This window comes from Neoarius graeffei, chromosome 2 (assembly GCF_027579695.1).
Source record: "Neoarius graeffei isolate fNeoGra1 chromosome 2, fNeoGra1.pri, whole genome shotgun sequence".
In the NCBI taxonomy this organism is placed as follows: domain Eukaryota; kingdom Metazoa; phylum Chordata; class Actinopteri; order Siluriformes; family Ariidae; genus Neoarius; species Neoarius graeffei.
Window position 1 is genome coordinate 59,010,378 of NC_083570.1, and position 15,909 is coordinate 59,026,286.

Here is a 15,909-nt window from a genome sequence, read left to right on the forward strand (position 1 = left end):
ACAAACGTCTTGTTGATAAGAGAGGTCAGAGAAAAATGGCCAGATTGGTTCGAGCTGCCAGGAAGGATATAATAACTCATATAATCACTCTTTACAACCGTGGTGAGCAGAAAAGCATCTCAGCATGCAACAGCAGGAGACCACATTGGGTTTTAAAGTGGCCGGTGAGTGTAGGTTTAACAAGTGAATACGTCTGTATTTTGAATTATTTAAATCATTTAAAAGTACAGAAGTTTGAAGAAGCTAGGTTGTTTACTGTTGATGCTATGAACAGCCATGCTGGTATGACGGTTGTTTGTCTCATTTAAGGGGGTGGTGTTTTGTTTTTTCCTATTTTGAGATTAGATATTTCAATTTACAAGCTTTAACATAAGCATAAATCTTCTATTTTCCTTATCTCCCCTTTTCCTCCAGTCCTTATTGAGTCAACAAGAGACGTCCATTTGAGCAGCAGGAGAAGCCGTTAATAACGTTATTTCCACCACCTCAATCTGACTTGCTTAATCACAGCCACTGTCATTTGCACCATCAACCAAAGCACTTTAGATTTTTATCAGATTTGAGGCAGACAGTCTAGACGACAGAAGACTGTCTGGCTGCTAAGTGATTCTCAGTTTCTTTATGGGGTTACATGTGACATGACACTTCATGCCTTTTTTCCCCTCTCCTCCTCATATACATCTTCATCTGAGGTGCTTTTCCAAGTCGGATTAACACGTCTTGGGATGTGTGGAATGATCTTGAGCTGACTTAATCCAGTGATATCCACAGGTCACATGATTGTGATAGCCCCTAGAGGAGTTCCTAGCTCTGATATACAGTACATGGTTACTTAACTGGTCTAAGAATATGAGTGTTGCATTCAGGTCAGATGAAATCATCACTCTGTAGGCATGGAAAAATTAATATTTTTGTTATTACATATTATCTTTGTCTTAATACCAGAGGTGGACAAAGTACCCAACTTCATTACTTAAGTCAAAGTACAGATCCCACTGGTGAAATGTTACTCTGATACAAGTGAAAGTTGTCCAGTCAAATTTTTACTGAAGTGAAAGGCCTGAAGTACTTGCTTTTAAAAATACTTAAGTATTAAAAGTACATTTTCTGTCAACACATTGTTGTATCATTGCCACAACGCTTACAAAACCTAATGCTGTTACAAAAGACAGAAATGTGAATTCACAAAATGAACGCATGCTGTGCATCATGGTGGTTTAACGTTAAGCTAGCTAGTCAGTGAAACTCCACCTGACATGCTAGCAAACTCTTTTCAAACTCAAAATCATATTGGGTAGCTAATGCTACTAGAAAAGAAAGATTTCTACATTCTGTTTATTTAGCAAGATTATGCTAAAACATATTTCTTAAAGGACTTGATAAGTTAATGTTATTCATGTTAGCATAACTCCATTTTTACATGCTAACTAACAGTGTCCAAGTTAACTAGCTATGTGTAAACATTAGCCGTGGACAAGACTGTGGCAACTTGGCGGGCAAATCCATAGAAAGTCATTTGACTAACCAGACTGCATAGCTACATTTGCAACATTATTGTTAGCTCTAAAAGCACAGATAACTTCGTTGCAAGCTTTCTCTTGGAATAAAACGTTTACATACCTCAATATGCTCCCGCAAGTTGGGTGGCGAGTTTTTGTTGGCCATGATGTGATTCGTTTTAGGCAAACAAAGCAAACATTTAAAATGAAACAAATCTTTAATCCTTTCAGAAAACTGAAACATGGGTTCTAGGTAAAGCCATGAGTGCGTGCATTCCCCAGAAGAACCGCTTCCTTCCATTCTGCCATCAGCTGATCGTGTTCAAATAACGCTGTTGAGAAATAACTGAACTTGATTTTATACAGTCTATGGACGTGATGTGACCCTAGTGATTACTGATCGGCTATCTCAGTGTCACCTGCGAAAAAATCAATCAAGTTTTAGAAAAGAAAAGAAAAAAGCATCCACTTTCAAAGCCGCTTCATAGTAACGAGCAATGAGGACCTTGATAGAAATGCAGTGGAGTGAAAAGTACGATATTTGTCTTTCAAATGTAGTGAAGTTAAAGTCATAAGTTTCCAAAAATAATAATACCCAAGTAAAGTACAGATACTCAAAAAGTGTACTTAAGTACAGTACTCAAGTAAATGTCCTTCGTTACTGTCCAACTCTGCTTAATACCATTGCATACTGCACTTTACAAAGCTGCATCAGACCCTTTATGAAACGATAGACATATTGTTGCGACACTACCAAATAGTTTACAATTTACAGCCCATGTTCTATATTTTAGTGTCCTGTGTATTTATTGTCCTGCGCTTTTCTCACACTATTGTGTATTTGCACTTTATGTAGTCTTGCGTACTCTTATATGTTGCACTATGGTTGATGGAGAGACATTTTGTAAATGACAATAAAAATCCACTTTACTTGCTTGACTTGAATATCAAATATCAACATTAGCCATCCCAGTATAAATGACTGCTTTGTTTCCTTGTCCTTAGGATTGGTCAGCTATCCCCTCTGATCCGGTGGAGTCCTCTGACCCCACTTTGTGGACCACCCCTCCATCAGAGGCCTCCTGTAACCCCCCACCACCACCCTGTCTGCGGAGTGGGTATCGGCGTCCTCTCCAGGGGGCGCCAGCGAGGAGCTGAGTGAAGCTTTGGACAAGCCTTTGGAGAACGATGCAGAGGGTGTGTGGAGCCCTGATATTGAGCAGAGTTTCCAGGAGGCACTGGCCATCTACCCTCCCTGTGGTCGCCGCAAAATCATCCTCTCTGACGAGGGCAAGATGTACGGTACGCCCCTCCTGCTCAGCCTTTTCCTTCTTTTCCTTATGAGTCTTGCAGATCTGCAAAACTAACTATGGATATATTTAATCCCAATCTGCCTAGTATCTGTCCATTGCTTCTTTTTTAAACCTTGATGGTTAGTTACGTTTCCCCCTTTTCTATCTGTTCTGTCAAGTAGCTCTGCTTTTTAAATCCATATCCAAAAAACTTTGACTTCTACAAACCTGCCAGACAAACATGACTAGCTGTTCAATGTAACCTTTCACCACTAGGGGCACTGTAGTGAAAAAGCAGGGCTATGAAATTTGTTTGTAGACCCCTTCGCATGTTTGTAAACAAACCGACCGTTGCTAGGATGCGCGCGCAGCCTGGACTCAGAAACAATGGTGCTGCCCATAGACCGGCATTATGAGCTGTCAGATTATGCCAAACAATTGTCGTTACAAGATCGAGAATGCTACATAAATAAGTTAACTCTAACAAGTGGACATCGCCTACCGGATCCGTATTTAATTAAAGAGTGGACGGACGATGTTAGTAAGTTTTCCTCTGATACCTGAAGGCAGTCATACTATTTACAAAAAATGTCAAACTCAAAAAAAAAAAAAACTATTTACAAAAGTAGCCTGCCATCAACATTCTGGTTACAGTGAGACTACAACTTGATTAACAATGGGACATTCATATTCATTTTGTTTTAATCAAATTATGCCAGTGATGTGATGGCAATGTGGCTTTAGCTACAACAGCAAATACCAACACTAAACAGCAATTTGCAGGAGGTGATGGCATGAAAGGAATGATAGTGTAAAGAGTGCAGCTAAGAGAAATCAGAGCTGCGTAAAAAGCGAGAGGCAGAGAGCAGAAATGAAACTGAACGGGGCGGGAGCTACAGTAGGTTAGAGCAGTCAGCGTAAGTTGGCATTTAGAGTGAGGGCACACAATTTTACCTTTCCATCCTTGCTTTAAAATTGTGATTTTCGGCATACACAAATAATGATGGCACAAAATCTGGACTGCTTGAGTCAAGCGAGAGCTCTCCTACAAACAAAATTGCATGCAAAGCTAAGTTAACATGCTAACAATATTCATTACATTGTGTAACTATGACCCAGCTAATCAGACAAACGTTACCAAAGTATTTTGCTACATCAATAAACGAAGACTAGAAAGAAAAAGATTTAATAAATAGCCTGATCTTGATGAAGTGGGCGCTGCAAACCCGCGCATTTTTGATAGTGCTTTCATCCCAGTCTACATGTTTGATGGCTTGTAGCCATAGACGTCGGCGATTTTTTTTTTTTGGAATGGGTGAGATCCTGCTGGAATTCTGTACATTTTAACCCCATCACTGCTACGATTCTGACACCCGACAACACAACAACTAGGCATTTCTTCCAAATATTTCTTCTCGTCTCTACCGTCGCTGAGTCTTTTTTGGGTCCAGGTTGCGCGCGCAATTTCCTCTTACGTATGAATGACATTTACTGCAAAGGGGTCTATAGGGATCTGTCTTCTCAGGGAGTTTTTCCTTGCCAGAGATCTAAATTCCTGGAAAACTGAACTGAGATAGTATCACAAATATTGTTAAATGTTCTGTACAAATAAAAGTGAATTTAATTGAATATAGTACATACAGTTTTTGTAAAACACACTCATACAAAAAAAAGGGGCTTCATCTTATGCAGCAAAAAAAAAGTGAAAAAAGTGAAACTAGAAAGGCATTTGGTAGAGTGCATACCTCCGCCAAGACACATTATCAACATCAAAATCAAATCACTTGAAACTAGGATAATACTAAAGCTGTACACCAATTTTCATGAAAATCCGTTCACTACTTTTTGGGTTATGCTAGGAACAAACAAACAAACAAAGTTGGCAGAGTTAAATATCTTGACTCTAGTCTCATTTATTTAGTTTTATTTATTTAGATTTATTTTAGTCTGATTTATTAAGATTACAGTACACCCAATATAAAATTTTTAAGTCTCTAGACATTTTTAACCAACTTTAAGGTGCTTTGTTTTGTTTCATTTTGTTTTGTCCCTCTAAATGAATATAAAATTATCTGCCAGTAGAATAAGACTTTTTCATGTTTGAAATGAGAAAAAAAGGTCTAGAAATAAGTTTGCTAATCTTATGTTTTGATCTGATTATAGGAAATAAAATCCGTTTGATTACATTCAAGATATTTCAACTTTCTAAGATTTCTAAGATATTTTAGTATTTTTTATATAATTTGCAGTGTAGTGATTGCTTGTTGGTCAGTGTTACAAGAGCAGAAAACAGACATTATCACACTGGATGGAAGAAATGTCGCAGAGATGACGTTACTGGAAAGGCATTTGCATGGTGGAGAACGCTGAAGTTGAAGTCGCTGGGGGTTAAAATAAGATGCAGCAACGGTACTTTATGGGAGAAAGTGAATATGTCAGTCAAATGATGGGGCAAAGCTACACATAATTATATATTCAGTATATGATGATGTTGTGTATTCCACTTAATTTTTACTACATCTTCGATCATAAACTTTTTTTAACATTCTGGTTATTTTATTTGTTTATTTGTATTAAAACTATATTGGATCCCTTTAACAAATGACATGCTAAATATCCATGGGAAATATGAGAATTTCTCATTATGATCTTTTGATAACAGCAATACAGTTGTTGCTTGCAGAGATATTATTTTCTGTTAATATCTCTTTGTGTGTGTGTGAGAGAGAGAGAGAGAGAGAGAGAGAGAGAGAGAGCTCTTGACTAATAACAAATGAGTTGCTGATGAGCGATGGTGGTTTGATTCAGGTGGATACACAGATGGATCAAAGTGGATGGTTGAAGAGAAGCAGAATGAGTCGGGACATGTGCTGGGTCTCCAGTCAGACATCATGTGTCATCATACGCTGTACTAGCCGTTATTCACGGTCTCCCTCCAGCTGCTGTTAAAGCTTGTGCAATGAAACAAAGCCTGGAGCAGTGCTGCTGAAGGAGAGAAGGCAGGTGTTGAATACTAAGGCAGGGCACACGGGGCAGATAGTGGTTCTGTTGCCCCTGTCCTTCCCTGTGGGGGAGGCGAGGGGCATGGGAGCAACGGGTAGGGAGTGTCATGGAGTGTCTGGAATGGCATGTGATCAGGGGTTCAAGGCAGCATGTCTGTAACCGGAGACCAGAATAGACGTTTACCCTTTGAGTGTGTGTGATGATGGAGAGGAGGCAGAGAGGGACAGATAAACATTGAGGGACGAGAGCCAGTCTTGGGCTCTGCACCTGTCCTGTGCCCTATGTCTACATACCCCTCCCTCCTTCACTTAGTCTATAACACACAACCCTGTGGTTGGCCAACCGTGTGTGTGTGTGCATGACTTTCAGGTGACCTAGGGCTACTCCCCCTCCTACTCCTCCTCAGCCCTGCAACATGACCATATTTATTATATGAGAAGACAGATAGACAGACCGATAACTCAAAATCTCCCTCGCTCCTTTTAACAGTAAGATTAGAATGAAAATGATCACACTATTACCCCCTTAACCTTGTCACTTATGTCGTATCACAATGAATGAATGAATGAATGAATGAACAAACAAACAGTTCTTTGTTAACACACCGTCTCCAGACATGCTTCTCAAAATAGACTCCACAGACCCCCAGGGCACAGGCACAAATGACATATACATAGTGTATATTACACATATTACTCTTTATATATGTAGTGATATTACAGCGGAGATTGTTATGTGATATAGTTGTCATTATATTACAGAGAGATGTCGTATGGTGTTAAAGAATGTATCATATTAAGTAATAGATCAAAATGAAGTCAATATCTACAGAGGAAGTGTGGCTACGTTTCATTGGCGCGATAAGTATCTAAGTGTACCTCAGGGAATTAATGCAATTTTGAAAGCAAACTGCAGTCACACTAAATAAAAATGTATCTGTTGCCTTTGAAAGCATTTCCGCCTTGCAGAATTTCTTCTTTCATATGCCTGAGAATTTTTCACAGTAGTGTCAAAGGAACTGCTTTGGGGTCTCTGTGTGGAAAGTTTAAAAAGAAGCTGTAATGGAACAATAACAACAACAACAATAATAATAATAATAATAACAGGGCGGCACGGTGGTGTAGTGGTTAGCACTGTCTCCTCACAGCAAGAAGGTTCTGGGTTCGAGCCCCGTGGCTGATAGGGGCCTTTCTGTGTGGAGTTTGCATGTTTTCCCCGTGTCTGTGTGGGTTTCCTCCGGGTGCTCCGGTTTCCTCCACATTCCAAAGACATGCAGGTTAGGCTAATTGGTGGCTTTAAATTGGCCGTAGGTGTGAATGTGAGTGTGAATGGTTGTCTGTGTCTATGTGTCAGCCCTGTGATGACTTGGCGACTTGTCCAGGGTGTACCCCGCCTTTCGCCCGTAGTCAGCTGGGATAGGCTCCAGCTTGCCTGCGACCCTGTAGAACAGGATAAGTGGCTACAAATAATGGATGGATGGATAATAATAATAGGTCTATATCTCATCTCATTATCTCTAGCCGCTTTATCCTGTTCTACAGGGTCGCAGGCGAGCTGGAGCCTATCCCAGCTGACTACAGGCGAAAGGCGGGGTACACCCTGGACAAGTCGCCAGGTCATCACAGGGCTGACACATAGACACAGACAACCATTCACACTCACATTCACACCTACGCTCAATTTAGAGTCACCAGTTAACCTAACCTGCATGTCTTTGGACTGTGGGGGAAACCGGAGCACCCGGAGGAAACCCACGCGGACACGGGGAGAACATGCAAACTCCACACAGAAAGGCCCTCGCTGGCCACGGGGCTCGAACCCGGACCTTCTTGCTGTGAGGCGACAGCGCTAACCACTACACCACCGTGCCGCCCCAGGTTTTTCTGTATTTTGATTATTTTCTACAATGTAGAACACTACTAAAGAAAACTATGAAATAACATATGGAATTATGCTTCATATTTTAGATTCTTCAAAGTAGCCACCATTTGCCTTGATGATGCTTTGCACACTCACTTCTTCTAGCTTGTCCCACTTACATGTGTGGGGTCGCTGCCATGTGAACCCTATTGATCCCCATGCCATATTAAATGGAGCATAGTTTTATACCAGATGCCCTTCCTGCAAGAACCATCCCATTTTTGGGCTTGGGAAACAACCATTCACACCTATGGACCACTTAGGGTAGCCAGTTTACTGAACTGCATGTCTCTGGACTGTGAGCGGAAACCCATGCAGACACGGGGAGAACATGCAAACTCCACACAGAAAGGCCTCCACCGACCACTGGGCTCGAACCCAGAACCTTCTTGCTGTGAGGTGACAGTGCTATCCACTACACTACACATGCTTTGCACACTATTGGCATTATCTTAACCAGCTTCATGAGATAGTCACCTGGAATGCTTTTCAATTAACAGCTGTGCCTCATCAAAAGTTAATTAGTGCAATTTCTTGCTTTCTTATTGTGTCTGAGATCAAACAGTAAACAGTAAATAATAACACTAGAGTAAATAGCCCTTTTCCACAACTGTAGTAATCCATATTATGTCAAGAACTGCTTGACTAAGTAAAGAGAAACGACATCCATCATTACTTTAAGACATGAAGTGTCTTTTAATTAATAAAAATAAAGAAAAAGCACTGAATTAGAAGTTGTGTCCAAACTTTTGACTGGTACTGTAGATATATAATATCCATCCATCCATCCATTATCTGTAGCCGCTTATCCTGTTCTACAGGGTCGCAGGCAAGCTGGAGCCTATCCCAACTGACTATGGGTGAGAGGCGGCGTACACCCTGGACAAATCGCCAAGTTATCGCAGGGCTGACACAGAGACAAACAACCAATTATCCTAACCTGCATGTCTTTGGACTGTGGGGGAAACCGGAGCACCCAGAGGAAACCCACGCAGACACGGGGAGAACATGCAAACTCCACACAGAAAGGCCCTCGCTGGCCACGGGGCTCGAACCCAGGGCCTTCTTGCTGTGAGGCGGCAGTGCTCACCACTACACCACCGTGCTGCCCAGATATATAATTTATTTATTTCTAAGCATTTTTCAGGGCATCCCAGGACATGGTACAGATACTTCAAATGACATTAAATAGTTTACATCTCACATTTAAATAAAAACAATAAATGATCCTAAAATAAATCTGCGCCATGATGATTTACTCGAAAATGGGTCACTGTTTAAGAGACACTGATCCACAAACATGCAGTTTACACCAGATCGACTTGATTTATACAACAATGCATAACCAATCAAAATCATGCCCCAAAATAATTTTAAAAAATCACATTATTAATCCCTGTGCTCCCTGACAGTCAGGATCTGAAGTATTTCAAGAACAAAGCAGAAAGGACATGTCTGGAGACTGCAAGTCCGAGAGACCACAATCTTCAGCGCATGGTCACATTTCTACAGACGTGATTTCATTGACTGGAGATCGGTGACCGGAGTTGCACAGCTTATTATTTTGTTCCTGCGAAAAAGCTGAGCTAAACGCTTCAGCCAGCTTTCTGTCTGGCACACACTGAATCCAAACAGAGCTTCCTTCACTGCAGTAATTGGCTGTGTTGAAACAATTTGAGGTAGTCACACAAATGACTGACTGTATTGTGCAGTGCTGAATGCAACATTAATATATGGCTACGTTTCCCACAATGTGCACTTATTTTTCATTCTGCTAGCGAAGCAGATGGAGTCCTGGCATACAAGCTATAAAAATCAATGTAAACCCGACTGCATTCCTCTGCTGGTCTATCAACTGGGAAAGATTTTTTTTTTAACCGTCTTGGCCTCTTATTCAAACATTTGCGTTATTTTCCCACCATTCTTTGCATACCTACTAGCCTTTACTCTCATCACTCATTGGTGTTATTAACTTGTTAAACCATATAGTACCGCAGAGACTGTTTCACTCCTGATGCTGTGGGCTAAAATCACCAGGCTTTGCCAAAGAAAACATTTCATGGCTTCCATGGCTGCTGTACTCTAATGCTTTTTCACCCGCTCCCTCTTTTTACACACACCACCGCTGAGAGGAAACACATTTACCACGGATTAACGGCTCCCAATCATCCGGTAGCTAGTTAAGTAAATAATGGACCTCTTCACCTCTTCACCCGTCACAAAGTTATGGAAAAAAGGTTTTAAAAGATAATCCGCACTGAATTAAGTGCCTTTTATTTAAAAAGATGTCATCGCAGTGATTCTTGAAAGTAAATGTTTTTCGCTTTACTTTACCCTGGTGCTAATTATGTTTCTGATGAGAGAGGGAGAGAGAGAGAGGTGGAAAAAGCTTCCTAACCCTCACCTAGACTCCAACTTTAACAATTGAGTGAGAGATTCATTTGTAAGTAAATATGAGTTCTAATGAGTTCTCTCTCTCTCTCTCTCTCTCTCTCTCTCTCTCTCTCTCCCCCCCCCCCATTTTAAAGGTTACATATTACATCCCTTTTCCACAAGTTGACACAGTTCCCTGACGTCTTAATGAAATGTCAGTGATATGCTTTGGTCAAAATAGCACAAGGATAAAGCACCACAGCACCTTCTCCCCCTGTCTAAACAGCCCTGTTCAACACAGCCGATTTGAGTGTCTGTTGCTTTAAATGAAAATAAGCCACTGCTCACCCCACCCCCCTCTTCTGCTGGCCAATCAGATAGCTGTTTCCTCATGAATATTCATTTGCAAAGGCAGTTCTCAATCCATGAGAGGAGATACTCAGATGACAGGACGGTATAATTCTAATTATTCTATCCACATTTACTGGATATCAGCAATCGCACGCTCTGATTGGCTACTGTACGAATAGGCTATCAGCTCGTATCCCGTGAGTAGAGAAAAACAAAATGGCGCAGCGTGTTGCTGAACCAACCGAGGATGAAATAAAAACTCGACTCGAAAACAAAACCGCAAAAATGATCAAGTATTTAAAAGAAACAGAAATAGCGAAAAGAATATAGTTTTTTCCCCTCAATATCATCTGTTCCACACTCCAGCCCAGTCGGAGGCAGTTGTGCACCTTTACGTTGGTTTGCCAACCGCCAGAAAAACCCTAAAGAAGAAGAAGAACAAAAAAGCGCAGCAAAAAATTGAATAAAAGTATTCGATGGTAAGAACATATCTTTTTTTATTTTTCAAGAATTATTATTATAGCATTTTTCACAAATTGCTCCTGTCATTTCGCCGGTTTGTTTACATTCAAAGCGGAAATGATTTTGTCGGATGTTTTGTGTAAAGTTTTTATTTATCAAATTTGCTGAAAATAAAAATGCTCTGTTTCTTAAAATCCAGTGAATGTGGATAGAATAAAACAGTTACTCCACTCAACCTCCTCATATATCGCTTATAGCACCTCGTCGGCTATCAACACATGTACAACTCGATTTTTTGGAATAACTGTTAATGAGCTCCCCTTGTACTCTAAATTGAGCGTAGGTGTGAATGTGAGTGTGAATGGTTGTCTGTGTCTATGTGTCAGCCCTGTGATGACCTGGCGACTTGTCCAGGGTGTACCCCGCCTTTCGCCCGTAGTCAGCTGGGATAGGCTCCAGCTTGCCTGCGACCCTGTAGAACAGGATAAAGCGGCTACAGATAATGAGATGAGATGAGCTCCCCTTGTGACATAGAAAGTGGAGCCGAATCTGAACAGCTTGTTGAAGCACATCTCATCATCTCATCTCATTATCTCTAGCCGCTTTATCCTGTTCTACAGGGTCGCAGGCAAGCTGGAGCCTATCCCAGCTGACTACGGGCGAAAGGCGGGGTACACCCTGGACAAGTCGCCAGGTCATCACAGGGCTGACACATAGACACAGACAACCATTCACACTCACATTCACACCTACGGTCAATTTAGAGTCACCAGTTAACCTAACCTGCATGTCTTTGGACTGTGGGGGAAACTGGAGCACCCGGAGGAAACCCACGCGGACACGGGGAGAACATGCAAACTCCACACAGAAAGGCCCTCGCCGGCCACGGGGCTCGAACCCGGACCTTCTTGCTGTGAGGCGACAGCGCTAACCACTACACCACCGTGCCGCCTGTTGAAGCACATGTTTAATGAAATAGGCAGCACAAATTAAACTGACTGGGTTGTCTTATTTCAGAGTTTGTGGGTTAGTTGGCACTCCAGATACCCAAATGTACATGTAGTATGTGCACAAGCACTGAAAAAGTCTGTCAGTGGCAGAGAGCAGATAACCCGAGCTTGTTTGTTTGCTCAGTACCCTGACTGTAACTGTAGCCTTCTTCCTGACCTTTAATTGTACATGTGATTTCAGAGAGTCTTCAGAGAAAGACAGCGAAGGTTCTGTGAAAAGCGCGGCTCAGATGCCCGTCTCTCACTCTGTCTGTCTGGAAGCTGAATTGTTTATCTGTTTGTCTCTCTGGCCGTCACCCTCACTGTCTGCTTTTCTGTATGTCTACATAAGATTGGATACATGGCTTAGCTTTGATGTGTGCTGGTTTCTTTCTTTTTTTTCAAGAAACAACAATTTGAAAAGATGTAGGAAGAATCAGAGAAGTGCCAAAAGTGACAAAGCTTTCTATTGTGTATATGTGTCACTTTAAACTCCATCTTTCCACATTGTGTTATAACAGTGTCTCTCTATATTCTTGTGAGAACGTCACGTTGTGTATATTGCTGTGAAGTTGGTTATTTTGCTTTCAGGTTTTCAACACCGGAAGATCAGAGGAGATTCATGTGAAATTAGCATGTATTCAGAATGTACAGAGAAACACTGGGCTGTATGAATATTAATATCACTACAGTCATCTACAGCCTTAGAAATGTAAATTATGTATATATAATGTCTTTAAAATGCTACATACTGTATAAATTACCAGCAGCAATATAACTGATCAACATAGATCTGCACAATTAATATTATTTTAATCATGGCCACAATATTTGGCGCCTTCAATTTATTAATCACGATTAACTGTGATGGTGAGCTTCGCTAAAGTAGCACACTTGACTGGCATCAGATATTGTTGTTGTTTTTGTTTTTTTTTTACTTTGGTGTGCTAAACCACAAACTCACTAACTGTCAAGTTCTGTACTGGAATAGCTTGCTTATGCATTTGATGTGATTGAAGACAGGTCTAGTTTTGGTTCAGATATTCCAACCAGGGTGACACGGTGGTGCAGAGGTTCATGCTGTCGCTTCACAGCAAGCAAGTTCTGGGTTCGAATTTGCTGGTCAACTAGGGCCTTGTGTAGAGTTTGCATGTTCTCCTTGTGCCTGCATGGGTTTCCTCCAGGTGCTCCGGTTTCCTCCCACAGTCCAAAGACATTCAGATTATCTCGACTCACTACTCTAATTTGCCCATAGGTGTAAATGTGTACATGAATGGCCGCTTGTCTCTCCGTGTTGGCCCTGCGATAGATTGGCGAGCTGTCCAGAGTGAATCTCGCCTCTTGCTCAGTTGCCCCTTTTCCACCAAAGCAGTTCCAGGGCTGGTTTGGGGCCGGTGCTTAGTTTGGAACCAGGTTTTCTGTTTCCACTGACAAAGAACTGGCTCTGGGGCCAGAAAAACCGGTTCCAGGCTAGCACCAGCTCTTTGCTGGGCCAGAGGAAAGAACCACTTACGTTAGCGGGGGGGCGGAGTTGTTAAGACCAACAACAATAACAAGACCGCAAAAGATCGCCATTTTTAAGCGACGAGAAGCAGCAGCTGTACAAACGCGAAGTCATCCATTATTATTATTATTGTTGTTGTTGCTGCTTCTTCCGTGTTGTTTTTGCTTCGATATTCGCGCCAAGGTTTATGCAAACGTAGCGACGTAACTGACGTATACAGCGACGTAATGACGTGGCTTCCCTTAGCACCGCGAGCTATGGAAAAGCAAACTGGTTCTCAGCTGGCTCGCAAGTTGAACGAGTTGTGAACCAGCACCAGCACTGGCCCCGAACCAGCCCTGGAACTGATTTGGTGGAAAAGGGGTAAAGTGTATAGCAAATGAATGAATATTTAAATCATTGAAGGAATATTAGATAAATGTACAAATGTATTGATTTGAAATCTTCAAGTACATAGCACTATTTTGTTCATGTATAGGCTAGCTAATTGTGATACGTTATAGTGATTTCAGCATTGAGCAAAATAATTGTGGTTATTTCTTGAGCAATTATGTCCGAGAACAACAGATGCATTTTTACTTCCACCAGCTTTGTTGGAGGAGGTTATGTTTTTCCCTCTGTTTTTTACTTGCGAAAATGGGAGATTTTTGCAAGTATGTTGATCTGTCTGTTTATTTGTTTGTCTGTTTGTTTGTTGGTGCTCTGGTGTCGTCATTTCTTGACCAATCTTCACCAAAATGCACAGAACAACTCACTAGGGTCACACAAAGAGATTATTAGTTTTTGGTGGGCCAAGGTCACCAAGGTCAAATCTTGTAAAAACACCTAATCAGCCATAACTTCCGTTTCTTTGTGATTTTCGCAAGTATCGTGCTCTGCATGACTTTTCATCTGTTTGTCTGTCTGCCTGTTCCCAACATAACTCAAAAAGTAGTGAACGGATTTTGATGAAATTTTGAGAAAAGATGAGCCATAGGCCGAGGAACAATTGATTAAATTTTGATGCAAATCCAGATATGTATGTGCATCCAGGAATTTTTTTTTGTCCGTTTGCAACGTAACTCAAAAAGTAATGAACAGATTTTGATGAAATTTGGTGTACAGCTTTAGTATTATCCTTGGTTCAAATGTTTTGATTTTGATGTTGATAATATATGGCTTGGCGGCGGTATGCCCTCAACTGAGTTCCCTTCTACTGGTTGTTGTATCTACTCTGACACTAAGCAAATGAATCTGAATTAACATGAGATGAAAATCTCATAGCATGCTTTTGTGGTTTTGTCTGTTATTCTTGTCCCATACACATGCCATCAGAAGACCAGCTAAGGACGCTACTATGGAGAACAACAGCAGTCAATAAGGGAACATGCAATTTGAAAAATTCATTGTATGTTATCTTAGTCTAAAAAGGATCATAGTATTAACTGACCAGTAAAAAACACATGCAAGGCAGCCGTGACAATGAAAAGAAATATTTTTTCGACAATCATTTTACAAACATCTGAGAGTGCTCGTGAAAATGCTTCTATTTTGCATTTTTTCTAATTGAATACAATTTTCATTACAGATTATCTTACTGACTTGAGTGAAGCTTGAGTGAAAAGGAGACTTTTTGAATATTGATATGAATTTCAGAGTTTGTTATGTCCCCTTTTTGTTTTAATGACCGTGTGCACTCGAGCTGGCATGGACTCCCAAGTTTGTGCAAAACCTAATGGTTCATTTTAGATCAAACCCATCAGAGTGTTGTCTGGACATGTGGCTCAGTAGAAGAGATTATAATCTCATGAGGAAAATCTGACCTTTTGTACAAAGCAGTTAACTTGGTCAATGTCACACATTTACTTACATTTAAATGTTAAATATTCAACCCAATATGTTACTGTAAGTATTCTTGCCAGAGGATGTCTGTAATAACTATGATTGATATGCATAGTATAAATCACAGAGATGTGAGTGTCTTTAAGATGTACGCATGGTCACCACATGAAAAACATCTATACTTACTATGTGCACCTCATTTTTAATACCAACTGATTATCTTGACCTTCATTACAAGCTCTTGTCAGAGCTTGATCATTAGTAGGCCACATGATCATGACATGTTCGGAGGTTTTGCATGTGCTAGGGACTCAAGGGACATATGATGCTTCTCTGACATGTCCTTTTAGTCACTGTTTATATTTTATTGTTGTGCATTTTAAATGTGGCCAAACCGTGCTTTTTGCAGTTTGGTTTAGTGTCTCCTGGAGCAAAAGCTCTTTTCCCACAGGAGATGATGGACTCTTTACAAACATGTCAGTTTGAATGGGATGTACTGTATATCGCCTGGGGTCATTTTGTAGAAGGTAAATGGTTTACTTTCAGTTTACCAGATTCATAAAAATGACTGACTTGATCGATTTGGACAGGGTTAAAATCCCAGAGATACTCCAGTAATAATTCCTTTACCCCATTTTCTCATGTAAAATTAGTCCAAACTGGATAGGACACCTGGGAGTGACTTTTCCATAAAA

At 40.9% G+C, this 15,909-nt stretch overlaps 1 protein-coding gene and 1 long non-coding RNA gene across 2 annotated transcripts in view; both read left to right on the forward strand.

Moving 5' to 3' along the window:
- LOC132881738 (uncharacterized) overlaps positions 1 to 2,687 on the forward strand; it is a 19,349-nt gene extending 16,662 nt beyond the window's left edge. Inside the window, exon 3 of the long non-coding RNA XR_009654072.1 lies at positions 2,505 to 2,687. This is a non-coding gene — a long non-coding RNA (uncharacterized LOC132881738). The remainder of the gene's footprint in view (positions 1 to 2,504) is intronic.
- A 32-nt stretch (positions 2,688 to 2,719) lies between these two features.
- Positions 2,720 to 15,909, forward strand: part of LOC132881737 (transcriptional enhancer factor TEF-3-like) — a 71,236-nt gene continuing 58,046 nt past the window's right edge. The window contains exon 1 of the mRNA XM_060914557.1: positions 2,720 to 2,801. Within this exon, the coding sequence (XP_060770540.1) occupies positions 2,795 to 2,801 (7 nt within the window). The 5' untranslated portion in view covers positions 2,720 to 2,794. The remainder of the gene's footprint in view (positions 2,802 to 15,909) is intronic.